At 38.9% G+C, this 14,404-nt stretch overlaps 1 protein-coding gene across 1 annotated transcript in view; it reads right to left on the bottom strand.

The window, feature by feature from the left end:
- Positions 1-10,183: 10,183 nt before the first annotated feature.
- Positions 10,184-14,404, bottom strand: part of LOC134745132 (dipeptidase 1-like) — a 47,913-nt gene continuing 43,692 nt past the window's right edge. The window contains exon 2 of the mRNA XM_063679100.1: positions 10,184-11,865. Coding sequence (XP_063535170.1) covers positions 10,519-11,865 — 1,347 coding nt within the window. The 3' untranslated portion in view covers positions 10,184-10,518. The remainder of the gene's footprint in view (positions 11,866-14,404) is intronic.

Below are 14,404 nucleotides of genomic sequence, written 5' to 3'. Positions count from 1 at the left end.
CGAACGCGAGTGTGGAGTCGATTTCGCTGATTAGCGAACTAGACTCCATACAGTATTATATTATATTATATGGAGCACCATACTCACGTTCGCGGCTTCGCGCCGCGATTCGCGCATGAGTGTGGAGGGCCCTTCAGAATAATAACTAAAGCAGAAGACGGGCAAAAGTAAGAGCTTGGTAAAAGGTATCGTATTCACAACACGCTATTACTATTTGTCTATGAGTGAGTGAGATAACAATCGCATGTTCTTTCGTTTTTTTCAGTATTGTCACAAGATGAACTGAGGAAAATGTTAAATGGTTGCATGGAGACTATATAAAGGAGCCAAATCTCTATGAATGAAAAGTGTCCATCAAAAAACAGTAATTAGGCGGCGCCACCATACACCGAAATACTACCAAAAACAACCTACGTAATTTGGTCGGGTTATTTGTTGGTTCATGTTATACTCAAGTCCCAGAGCCTAACTAGTGCCACCGGAGAGATTAGGAACTATTATTTAAAGCTGAAAACGGTCACTTTTGCAACAATTCTGCCATAAGAGATTGGCATCCTTTCTATACCATCCATAAATGGTTGTTTTTGGTTGTCACTTAATCTTCTTCTTCTTCTTTTAAAATTATGGCTTCAGCCCAGTGGGACTATTTCGCCAGTATCAAGGTATTGAGAGGTTTACAAACGACAAAAATTGTACGGTTGTACAAGACAGTGTACGGTGATTTGTTAGCTCTTGTAAATCGATAGCTAGACTTTACAAGAAGCACGTGGACTACCGGCCGTTGACTCCAAGATGGTGGTTAAACGCGCTTCAAAATTAATTATCCATTCACTGCACACTACCACATTAGTTTACTGTATAATAAGCTATCGATATTACACTTTAAACAATATTAATAAGCAAAAAACAAAGTAATTAATCACGATGCTAACTATCAAGATGGCGCTCGAACCGGAAGTCGTCACTTAATCTACCAAATAAAAATATATGTTCGTTATTTGACAGGTACAGGTAGGTGTCAACTGTAACAACTTTACATAGTCGTATTATTTTAGTTGAAATATTTCGCGGTCATCTCGCTGATTTTTAATTACAATATTTATATTAGTAAACGATTCTTGGAAAACGTGCCTATGTAGATATTATTTGTTATGGTTCCAAGTTTCTTATCTCACAATGGCTTGCGTGATCGAAGGATGTAAATCAAATACATCACGAAAAGAAAATTCGGATTCTTTCATCGGTGAGTTTCGTTTAATTTTGATGATATTAATTTATAAGACCCAACCTAAACATAAAAATCAATAATAGTAGTTTATCTAACTATCACCGTATTATATTCTGAATAGTGAATAGATTTTAACATGTATTTTCGGAATTTTTTGCGAACTATGAAAGGTTATGTTTTTCCGCATAGTGATGTGTATGTGTTTTTATCGACCTTAGAATAATAATGAATGAATGAATGAATATTTTTATTGCGTGTAACACATGGACACATATTTATATTAGTAGAACTTACAACATCGACAAATAATATTAACGATTATTATTATCGATTGGCTTAATATCGACATTCATAGCTGTGTGTAGTTAACAGTTTAACACTACTTACTTACTATTTAATACAATACCTACTAACTACATACTTTCTTTAGTTAGGTACTTATTTATTCTCTTGTTACCTATCTGGCTTGATACCTTTTATTTTTAACTTCTAGTACTATTTTATGTCGCACTGTATGACTAGGTACATAGTGATCAAGCACATGTAAACTGCCTTGTATATTTTATTACTATTATTTATGTGCCAAATTCGTGATTTTTTACAGAGAGAATAAAAGTGCGTAATTTATCGATATAATAAATCGACACACTACATCCCTAGGTATTAACAAAACTTGTGACCAACTTATGACACCGTACGTAAATGAGAAATAACAAGCATATATGCATCTCTTTTCGACACATTATCTAATTCGTAAGGAAGTAAAGGACGAGTATACATATTTGCGAAGCATTTTTTCCCGGCTTCTATGCTTTTGTTATTATTCTGTGAATTACGTATTCTGATTGGTGATTTTTAATATATCTGTATTCTAATTGGTTAATAGGCTATTTGACAAATTTTTGAAAATGGTTTTAATTGATTGTTTATGACTTAATAATTACACTACATTGATATTTCCGTGAAATTTCCTGTATTAAATATAAAAATAGAGTATTAAATTAGTATTAAATATTAAATATAAAAATGGAGCGTAGTATATTAGGTGTTCGTAGAACTGATCGAATCAGAAACACGGAACTACGCTCCAGAACTAGAGTTGCAGATGTAGGCGTCAAGACCGCTAAGCTTAAGTGGGACTGGGCGGGACATGTCTGTCGCATGCACCCGGAAAGATGGGCCAAAATGGTTACTGAGTGGGACCCACGGAGCACCATAGACGGTGCAGGCCGGGGTTCAGGCAGACCAAAAAGGAGATGGCGGGACGACTTGGACGCATTCTACCCCAAATGGTGGGAAAATGGCGATGACAGGGTCGAGTGGAGAAAACGAGGGGAGGCCTTTGCCCAGCAGTGGGACACCAAAATAGGCTCATAAAAAAAAAATATATATATAAAAAAACAATGTTAAAGTTTATTTATTTTGACCGCGCCTTAAACGCTGTTTTTGCAAAGGGGCTAATCACGTGACACGTGTGACGTCACACGCGAGTAAACTCAGTCAATGACCTTAGTAAATCTTATGGTTTATGTGCATTGAATTGATTATTTCACTGTAAAATGGTATATAAATGGTGTATAGTGCCGCAATGTTCAAGTACGACTATAAAAAGATAAATTGTTTGTTTCCGTTCCAACGAATCCCAAAAAAAGAAAAATGTGGTTAAAACTAGCGCGAAGAGACCCAAAGAGCATTTTAGCGCATACAAATGTTTTTATGTGTGAAGACCACTTCGATGTAAGTAATATTTAACTGTAAATAAATATGGTAGTTAAAGCAGCGGATTTTGTTGTATTTAACGAAACAAGATCTAGGTATTTAATATATTACTACATAACCTCATAACATAGCTCTTTCAGCATTAGTAGGTAGTTAGTAGCATACTGTTTCTTTCAAACTAAAGTGCAGTATGGAGATACTATTCTCGTCATTGTATTCTATATATATATATCGTCGTCGTATTCGTATCATCGAAATCGAAATGTTCGTAAATAAACAATTTCTACGTATACTCACACAGCTGTTTTTACATTTCTAAGTTCCGCAGCATAGTAATCCGGATTATCTTTAAAGAAAAGTGCAACCATTAATGCGTCTATGTCTGGTAGGTTGCCGCTATCAGCTTTCACATATTTCGGCTCCATTTTTAAATTCTTATGAATATTGTGCTACTAGATATACGGATAAATCGGTATATATCAGAAAACTGTGGAACAATAACTAAAATTAACTAAATACAAATAAAACAGTTAAAACACTCAAGGCAATCAAGAATGTTTACCCGCCTGTGACGTCATCCGGGCGTTGACCAATAGAGCGTTCACGTCCCTAATTAAATTTCAAAAAATATTAAATTTTCTTTCGTTTATTTTCCAAAAACTAAACATAATTTACATTCAAATATAGTGAAATATACTTTATTAGTTTATTATCTTTCAGGATGACAGCAATTCGTTATATATTTTTAATGTTGTCAAATACCCTATACCAAATACGAAGTTTCTCTTAAATATTTATCAGTACCTACTGTTTTTACTCACTATTATTTTTAGTTGCTTTTGGCGACATGTTTCGGATTCTTTGGGAATCCATCCTAAGGCACGATTGTCCGCGGCGATTGTAAGTCGTGCACACCCGCGGACAATCGTGCCTGAGGATGGATTCCCTAAGAATCCGAAACATGTCGCCAAAAGCGACTAAAAATAATAGTGAGTAAAAACCGTACTGATAAATATTTTGAAATATGTCTCACGATAGTTTATGTGCGATTTCTCTTAAATACTTAAATAATTACCCACAGTATACGTACCAATAAAAAACCCAACACTTCCGATTAACTGCCGATGAGTGCTGTGATTGGCTGTTGTGAAGTGTTTTTTAAATCAAAAATATGTATACATATTTTCCCTAGGGACTAAAATACGATTTTTGCCCCGCTTTGCAGGTCTAATATGAAGCACTTTTAAAGCATTCTTTTCTTTTAAAGCATTAAAGCATTCTATTCTATTCTATAACGTGGTGTAGACAGCTATTGCAAATCCCGAGGGCCAAGATCCGCGTAGGGCCGAAGGCCCGAAACGTCCCGAAGAGGCGTGCCTACCCATGGCTGAGGCCAAAAGTAGAGCTTTCGAGGTTAGTGCTCAGACAAAGAATAGTACAAGTTTCTAAATTCGATGACTGAAGGCCGAGCCCCGCGTAGACCTGAAGGCCCGGAGCGTCCGACCTGTACATGCTTCCTAAAACTCCACAAGTACTTTAAATGTGAAGGGACCAGAAGCGTCCAGGAGATGCACGCCTATACACGCGAGCTGCGGGAGATTAGTGCTTGAACACAGAATAATGGTCAAAGTATCTTAATAGCAAAGGCTGAAGGCCGAGCACCGCATAGGGCCGAGGCCAGAAGCGCCCGAGATAGGCGCGCCTTTAAGTTTGAGCGTGAGTCGGACTGAAGGAAAAGTATGCAACCAGGCTGGTACACAGCCGCAATGGTACTTGTACTATTGTTCCGTGTTTGAGTACATTCTTGCAACTCTCTCTTGGGCCTTCGCTATTAATAGTTATTTGTTATACAAGGGTGCAAAGTTGTATTTTACCCGCGAGTGTGGAATTGAATCCTGAGCGTAGCGAGTGTTTCAACACACGAGAAGTAAAATACATTTGCACCCGTGTGTAACACAAAACTTTTCCCCTCACAACAGCGAGGAAAGTGCAACATCCACAGGCGTTAGATCATCTTCATCACTGGAATCACTAATTTTTTTACGATATTATAACAGAAAACACTAGAAATTCTGATTTTTACGTGAGTCGGTGAGAAGAACAGTAAAAATTTTGTTGACAATGTTGACATTTCTGTTCTGACGTATGAAATGTCAACGATGCGTTTTGAAATTGCATCGACTCAACTTGTGCGTTCAGAATTATATTTAACATCATTACAAAAAATCTAACGTTTCTTATGGAATTTAAAGGTTTATGACTTAAAATTATTAAATAAAGCTAAATTTGGTATTTTTTATTAGATTCTCAAACCATTTATTTAATGATAATTAATATCGAACGAACCATTATCATGAGCGTTTTACGTTTTGTTATCTGTCAAGCTACTTAAACACGCTCCATCCAAGGTCAAATTACTTTCCCCACTAGTGGATAAAATGCGTTTTTCCCCGCTTGTTTTAAAGGATAATAGACGGCTTTCCAAGCTAGTGAGGGGAAAAATACTTGAGGAAATTACGGGAAGCCTGCACGTGTCGGACGCTCCGAGCTTACAGCCTTACGTGGAGCTCGGCCTACGGCCTTCGTATTTGGGCTTTGGAGTATTTGATCTTGCTATCCGAGCTACTTTGCATCAATTTGTATATAAACAAGATCAAACGTAAAATATCTGTGAAACTTCCACATTTTCATTTTTTTTACAACTTGTACACACATATTATAATTTTATTAATTTAGTAAGATCTATCAAATGGAATCACTGTTTTCTAAATACGTCCATGGACTGATGAGATCACTAAGTAAATACCGCGCATAAGGATAAAGGATGACTCACGTTAGACCGGGCCGTGTCCGGGCCGGAGCTTCCGGCGCTTCGTTTTCTATGGAAAGCATCACGTGATCACCTGTCATGTCATAGAAAAGTAAGCGCCGGAAGCTCCGGCCCGGACACGGCCCGGTCTAACGTGAGTCATCCTTTATTCTAGCTCCGAATGCGTCGTTTCTAGCACAAAATGAGCGCCATCTCTGTCAACAGTGTCAACGGTACATTTAATTCCAAATAATGGCTTTTTTCCTAAACATCGATATAAAAACTATAGTTGCAGAGATATAAGCCACCACGCCATAATACTTTCCGTTACATCTGGTTTTTGATGCGACCCATTTGGGTTTTTCAAGAAGTTTCACTCACGTTTCACGTACAAAAATAAAACATTGTTAAAACTTGTGTGATGTACGGAACCATTGAAACGCGAATTCGACTCAAACTTCACCGGTTTTTTTTTAATGAGTTATCTTGCCCGATAAGGTTTAAAAAAGAATAATTAAGTATGCTTTATTGTACTTTAACCTTATTTTTTTGGTATATTCCCATTTGTGCACAGATGGGAATAGGTGTTTTTGAGGGTGTTTTCAACTTTTCATATAAATTATTTCCATTTGTGCCCGCTTCATGTATCACGTAAGTACCGCGAATTACAAAAAAAACCGGTCAAGTGCGAGTCAGACTCGCGCACGAAGGGTTCCATACCATTACGCTCAAAAACGGCAAAAAATCACGTTTGTTGTATGGGAGCCTCACTTAAATATTCATTTTATTCTGTTTTTAGTATTTGTTGTTATAGCGGCAACAGAAATACATCATCTGTGCTTGTCTAGCTATCACGGTTCATGAGATACAGCCTGGTGACAGATGGACAGATAGATAGACAGACAGACAGACAGCGGAGTCTTAGTAATAGGTTCCCGTTTTTACCCTTTGGGTACGGAACCCTAAAAATGAAAAATCGAAATTACGTTCTGCCTCTGCCTCTATCGCTCGAACAGGCAAGAGCGATAGAGTCAGACAAAGATAATTGGCAGCGATTTTGATAGCCCAGACATTGCAAATGTTATTTTAAACGTCAAACATACATCTATCTATCTATATATATATATAAATGCACGTATCCTGACCGACTTAGTGACTGACTGACTCATCAACGCAAAGGCGAAACCACAAAAGCTAGAAAGTTGAAATTTGCACAACAGGTTACATTTATATTGTGTACAAGAAATAAGAAGGAATTTTGAGGAATTCAACCCCTAAGGGGGTTAAAAAGGGGATGAAAGTTTGTATGGGGTTCAAGTTTTATTTTAAGCTAGGAATTTTAAACTTTGGGAAAAGATATATTATTAAAATACAAGAAAAATAATTTCAGCGTTTTTGAAAATTCACCCCTAAGGTGTTGAAAAAGGGGTTGAAAGTTTGTATGGAGATCAACATGTTTTTCAAGTGCGGGACTTGAATCTTTGTATATGGGCATATTATTAGAATATAGGAAAAGTAATTTCAGCTTTCTTTTTATTCATCCCCTAACAGGGTTAAAAAGGGGTTGAAAGTTTGTAGGGGTTATAATTTTATTTTAGTACTTGAAACTTCGTAGAAAGATATTTATGAAAAGAGAAGATAACTAATTTCAGCGTTTTTGAAAATTAATCCCCCAAGTTGGTGAAAAATGGGTTGAAAGTTTGTATCGAGATCAAACCTTTTTTATTTCGGCACTTAGAATAAAAGAATAAAAGAAAAGTAATATAAGCGTTTTTAAATATTCACCTCTTAAAAGGGTTAATAAGGCTTTGAAATTTTGAATCCATTACAAATGCTTTGAAACTTCTTAGAAAAGCATTGTATAAGATAACAAAAAAAGTAATATCATCGTTCTTAGAAACTCAACCCTTAAGGGGGTTAAAAAGGGGAGGTAAGTTTATATGTGGTACAAGTTTTCTTTTAAGGTAGGAGCTTGAAACTTTGTAAAAGGGCATTATATTAAAATAGACAAAAACTGATTTCACTGTTTTTGAAGTTTGTATTAATAAAGTTTGCATCAGGAGCGAACATTTTTTTTAAAATAAGTAGTGGACTTGAAAATCTTGGAAGAGGGTTGAGTGGGTATCGAGAACATTTTTTCAGTTAAGGGCTTGAAACTTCGTAGTTTGTGAAAGACAAATTTCATGCATTGTATATTTATTAACCAATTATTAAATGATTCTATGCTTATGTAAATACTTATATAACTACCAACATACAAATCCACGCGTACGAAGTCGCGGGCAACAGCTAGTACACAATAATAACATTCGGTTTATTTTCTGTCTCTGTAAATACGATCATGTCTCCTCTTCCTGCTGGTTTCCTATTCGTCGCAACATTTGCATGCTAATTACTCCCTCTTTTCTGTCATTAATGATCCTCAATTACCAGAATATCTGAAAGCTTTCTTCAACTTCTATGGAGTTTCTCGCGTTCGTCAACTTCACTATTTTACAGATTTTGGAAAAAACATACAGGGTCAGGGTCAGAAAAAGGTCATTTTTGACAAAAAAAAAAATTCTATGCCAATCAATCCCAATATACTATCCAGAATCAAAAGCTTGTATATGGGACCAAAAAAAATAACGGCTAGAAAAGCCACAAATCGAGGAAAGATTTTTCCATACAATTTATATGACAATGAAAACTCTAGGAAACTATTGATACTGGATAGGAATGGAATCGATTGGTATAAAAAAAATAGCATGTGAAAAATAAAAGTTTTTATTTTCATACAAATTGTATAGAAAAATATTGTGGATAGTAAAAAAAAAAGTTTGACAAAAATTACCTTTTTCTCGCACACTGTATGTTTTTTCCAAAATCTATTAACGCCAATCTTCATTAATTTGAAATTGAGGGAAGGTCTTCTAAGACCATTTTGGCGTAGCAGCACAGGATCTGGTAGCTGCCCTCACTGACCCAATAAGAAAATTAACCCTGTATATTTAAATAAATATAATGGGACGTTACAAGTAATAAATTAACTAACTCCTACATTGAGCTTAATAAGGATTGCGTTGTGGGTACTTAGACAAGGATGTATATAATATATAAATACCTGAATACATAGAAAACACCCATGACACGGGCACAAATATTGGTGCTCATGCCACAAATAAATGAGTGGTGTAATTAAATAAGTACGTTTTTAAAAAATTATAACATGATGTTGCACCGCCTATAAATTATCTGCTTTGGCCAAAGGTTGACTGGTAGAGAATGCCTTATAGCAATAAGTAAGTAGGGACCCCTAAATTTTGATAGGACTCAGCAGATCCTCATTTCTATAGGTAGTGCCAAGATAAACCTCATAAACAATTTTTTATTGATGTACATATTTTGCAGCCAAATTGCCATTTTTAGTATTATTTTACCTGTACTATTACGTTTACTTAACACTTGCTCAGACTGGGCTATCAAAATCACTGCCAAATTAGCTTGGTCTGACTCTAAATGAAATTTCGATTTTCGCGGTAGGGCTCCAGAACTTAAGGTACATAAGAATGACTAAGCTACGGGCTCCCGGCATAACTATGTATTAATCTGTGCTCCGGGCCTACGTCGTAACACTTCTAAATGAAGCTCTTCCTTTAAAGTCTTGAACGTACGGATGAGTATACAGGATGATTTATGAGACGTGACATGACTAGAGGGCCTACCCCGAACACCGAAGTTCGCAAATTAGGGGCATTCTCTGTCACTCTAATTACGCCTTAATTACGCTTTAGTAAGAGAAAAGATGCCCGCACCCGCAAGAGCGCTGGTGGCCTAGCGCCCCTAGGGGTTAAGAACGTGCGACTTTCAATCCGAAGGTCGCGGGTTCAAACCCCGGCTCGTACCAATGAGGTTTTCGGAACTTACGTACGAAATATTATTTACCATTCGCTTTTCGGTGAAGGAAAAACATCGTGAGGATAACGGACTAATCCCGATAAGGCCTAGTTTACCCTCTGGGTGGGAAGGTCAGATAGAAGTCGCTTTCGTAAAAATTTTGGGATTAGTTGTCAAGCGGACCCCAGGCTCTCATGAGCCATGACAAAAATGCCGGGATAACGTAAGGATGATAAAGATGATGAGGAAAAAAACTTTAATCTCACTAATACTAGTACGAAACAGTTGCTTATAATTTATTGAATGCGCAGGGGGTTGATGCTGCTAACGTCTCCTGAATCATCCTGTAGTGAGAATGTATTTTATGGTGTCCGAATGTTCCTAAAGAGTGGTTCATAACATTCGGACATCTTAAAACTTCTAACCGAATAGGTACTCGTAGAATAGAGAGTATAGATTCTGTAATTACTTATACTAATTATGTTACTTATAAGTACTAATAATATGTGTACCTACCTAAGTTACTAAGGCTGAAATAAATGTAGGCGATATTATAAACAAAGAATATTTATTTTTCTATAAACACATTATTCCTTTTATATGTTCATTGGCTCACATCATATAAATCGCGGATCGCATTGGGCTTTCGTCAACGAAGTCGTGTGCGTGGATGGAAAAGAGTTGAGCGGAGAACCGCGGGGCGACGCGAGACGAATCGCCCAGCGCGCGCGGGTCCTTAGCTAAACATTTGTGCATTAGGTTTTTGGTATTATTTTAATCTCTAAATCACATTTGGACACTAATATACATGTATAACTACGTTCAACAAGTGTCAATATTGAGCAGTACGAGGTGGGCCGCGGATAGACGCAGCGCGCAGCCTGCGTCACGCGGGCCCGTAGACGCAGTCGCCGCGGCGAGCGGTGGCGGGCGTCTCCTCGCCGGGCAGCACTGCGGCGCGGCGCCACTGGTCGCGCACGCGCTCCACGTGCCGCAGCACGCGCACCACGTTCATGCCGGCCAGCTTGCGCACGTCCTCTTCGCTCCACGCCGGGTCGCGCAGCAGCTCGGCCAGCAGGTGCGGGTACCGCGACACGTCTTCCAGCCCCTCGGGTGGCGCGTCGATGCCGTCGTACCCGGCGCCCAGCCCCACGTGTTCGACGCCCGCCACGCTCCGCACGTGATTAATATGAGCCACGACGTCTTCCACTGTCGCTCGCTCACCACACGTCACCAGTTTTGCGTAGAAATTAATCATAACCACTCCACCGTTCTCGGCGATTTTCCGCAGCAAATCATCTGGGACGTTTCTCGTCGAATTGCACAAGGCTGCTGCTCCCGAATGAGAAAATACAACAGGCGCTTTCGACGTCTCCAGAGCGTCTCTAGCTGTTTCTTCGCCCGCATGTGACAAATCGACGATCATGCCCAACCTATTCATTTCGCGTACTACAGCTTTACCGAATTCGGTAAGCCCGCCTGATGTCCCGGCTGCTCGAGCCCACCGTGTATCGCACGTGTGAGTTACGGTTAAATAACGAGCTCCGAGTTGATAAAAGGCGCGAAGAACTGCTAAAGAATCGCCAAGAGCGTGACCGCCTTCTACACCAATTAAAGAAGCTATCCGTCCTTCTCGATGTGCTTCCAGTAATTCCGTGGCATCAGTAACAAGAGCGAGGTGAGCGCCATTCATCTCTACAATGCGTTTGATAACATCCATCTGCTCGAGAGCGAGTTGCACAGCATCTCGATCCCGGGCACCGCATGGCACGTACGCCGACCAAAACTGAGCGCCGACCTGCCCGAGCCTCAGGCGCGGAATGTCCGTGTGCGACCAGCGCGACCGCGCCCACGGCTCGAGGCCCTCGAGTCCAGCACTCAAGTTAAAATCACCGATTTTGTTGTGCAAAAATTTTCGGACATTCCAAGCTAAATCATTATGACCGTCGACAAGTGGTGAGTCACGCAGCATACGACGTATGGTGGTCATTCTCTGCTCGGGCGTGGCACGGCCGCCGCCGCCCAACGCGAGCGGGAGGGCCAGCGCGGCGCCGAGCGCAGCTAGCACGACCAGCGCCGCGAGCGCGATACGCCAGCGCGGGCGCCGCGGCGTAGGCTTTTCGTCGGAGCTGCCCGAGGCCGACGCGGATAGCGAATCCGGCGCCCAGCGCCCGCACCGCTCCGCCACGTCCGGCAACGGACCGGAGAACGTCATGCCCTCCGGAACTGCCGCCTATAACAAACAAAAACATAATCATATCACTTTGTGTCGCAAGAAAACGCGAGGTTTAATTAATTTAATTTGTGCGAATTAAGCAGACAGGGAGGCTCTTAATTTCTAACCTTGTATCATTTATCTTCATCAAGTCTTACAAATTGCTTAATTCTGTAGGCAGCTTTGTTGACATACCTACTCGTATTATTATTTTACATACACGACTCATTATGGTTCTTGTGCTTTCGTTCCGCGGCACGGATCCTGATTAAATGTAATCTCGCTTGCGTACGTTGACAATGGATTGGAATAACTGACGTAAGTAATGATCAGGCATCGTAAACTGCGAGCGAAATCCATTGAAATGACGTATGACAACTAGTTAGATGTATGAAAACCCTAGTACTATAATGGATTTCGGCGAAATTTACGATGATTTCGCTCGCAGTTTACGATGCCTGGTAATGATATGAAATATGTACCTAGTCAAAATGCGAATAAGTACCGAGATATACTATGTAGCACAATCGGATTAAGTTTCACCTCGAAATCCTTCCAAAGAGATGAAATTTGGTATGTATGTTAATTAAAGGTCTCTTTTTCATGTCCACACTATTTGACATTTGGGACCTCGAGGAATCGCAGCCATCTTGGAAAATGTGTACCATCCTGGAGAATTTTGCGTTTTACTCTGAATATACGTTCTCTATGAAAATATGGTGTAAGGCAACATTAAAGCTTATTAAATTCTACACAAAAGAGTCCTAGATAACTTTGCGGAAACAATACATCTTGTTATAGAAAATAATAGCTGAATCCAGATTTAGCACTTATACCCTTTCAGGGGATATTCTCTTAATATGAAACTTGGAGGAATATGAATTCCACTTTGGTCTATACATTTGTACACGTTCTACTCCAATATCAACATTTTACTCGACTGCAACTTAAACAGAAAGTAGGGTTATGGGTTTAAATACTGAAAATCAGTACACCCTGTAGCTCAGGATGCTGGACGGATTTTTAAAAATGACATATCGGTAGATTCCTCTTGCCCTTCACAACCTGCTTACACCTGTTTTATTAAAGAAAGATTAATACAGCCGCCTTGAGAGGACGCCGAATAGTAAATCATATTTTTACTTCTAGCGCCTAAACTATTGAGTGGATGTCAATAAAATAGACATCAGTAGATCCATAATTGGTACACGAGTGCTATGCAATACAAATTTACTAAAATAAATGGAGGTAAAATGTTTAGGACTTAAAAATGTGACTGCAAAAACAGATTTTAGGTCTTAAATGGGGTTTAAACAATAGTGACAGTAATGAAATTTGACAGCTACAATTTCAGGGATCCCTGTTTGCGTATCATAAAATTGGAGCTTCGGGGACCACGGGGATCAAACGCCATCTTGAAAAGTATAAGTCTTTTTTGGTTTTTCTTTTTTTCTCGGAATATCTGGGTTTAATGTGAATACTGTGTATGGCGAAACGAAAGCTTATTAAATTCCACACTAAAAAGTTATACAACACCATGTCCCACGGCGTTTAGTGTTTACTGAAACACTGGTTCTAAGGACTAAAACCAAGTAAATAAATAGGTACCCTAATTGTTTGTCTCGATAGAGTAGAACGTTGATTCAAGTTGGTTGTTAGGTACTCGTTCTAGCATAATATAGTACAGCCAGCCTGCAGAACTACCTAATTAAGCGGACGACGTATTGAAGCATTCTGCTCTCTCCACTGTTAAGTTAAAATTATTTTGAACTCTTCACTCGCTTAAATACCGCATTCTGCTGATCATTGTAGGTACCTAACTACTTTCATAAAATAAGATTTATAACTAAATAATTTATAACCTAAAATAATTGTGCATATCGTAAAAAATGGTTTGATACTGATTTGATATTATTTAGGTACCTTATCTGCACCTCTCACAGAGATGAAATACCAATTTCCTATACCCATAATAGAGTACCATCAAAGTCCGATTTTAAAAAGGCTCCGTTTCCATACATATTATTAGCAATCAGTTACCTTCTTAAGTCAGTCGGATTATCATAAGTTTCGGAAGTTCTATAATATAATGAAAAAGTGTGTTTAATAGCTAGGATTATGAGCCTAAGCGGTTCAATAACTTGCATGTTACGAGCAAGTGTGTTGAAAAATAATTTTCACATCACCAATTCGAAAAAGGGTCTTTTCTTCCCTGCTAGGAGGGATCAAAGTGGCACTTTTCTTCCCTGCTAGGAGGGATCAAAGTAACACTTTTCTGTTCTAGGACACTATTTTTACATTTTCTTGCGCATTATTTTTTAGCTTAAATAACATTTTTAAACACTATAATTACCTCATAGGTGATGTGAAATAGTTATTTGTTATACAAGGGTGCAAAGTTGTATTTTACCCGCGAGTGTGGAATTGAAACACGAGCAAGCGAAAGGATTCTATAGATGAACCACGAGCAAAGCGAGTGGTTCTAAAATAGAATCCTGAGCGTAGCGAGTGTTTAAACACACGAGAAGTAAAATACATTTGCACCCGTGTGTAACAC

Source organism: Cydia strobilella, chromosome 11, assembly GCF_947568885.1.
Source record: "Cydia strobilella chromosome 11, ilCydStro3.1, whole genome shotgun sequence".
NCBI classification, from domain to species: Eukaryota; Metazoa; Arthropoda; class Insecta; order Lepidoptera; family Tortricidae; genus Cydia; species Cydia strobilella.
This window is presented reverse-complemented; position numbering and strand designations above follow the sequence as displayed.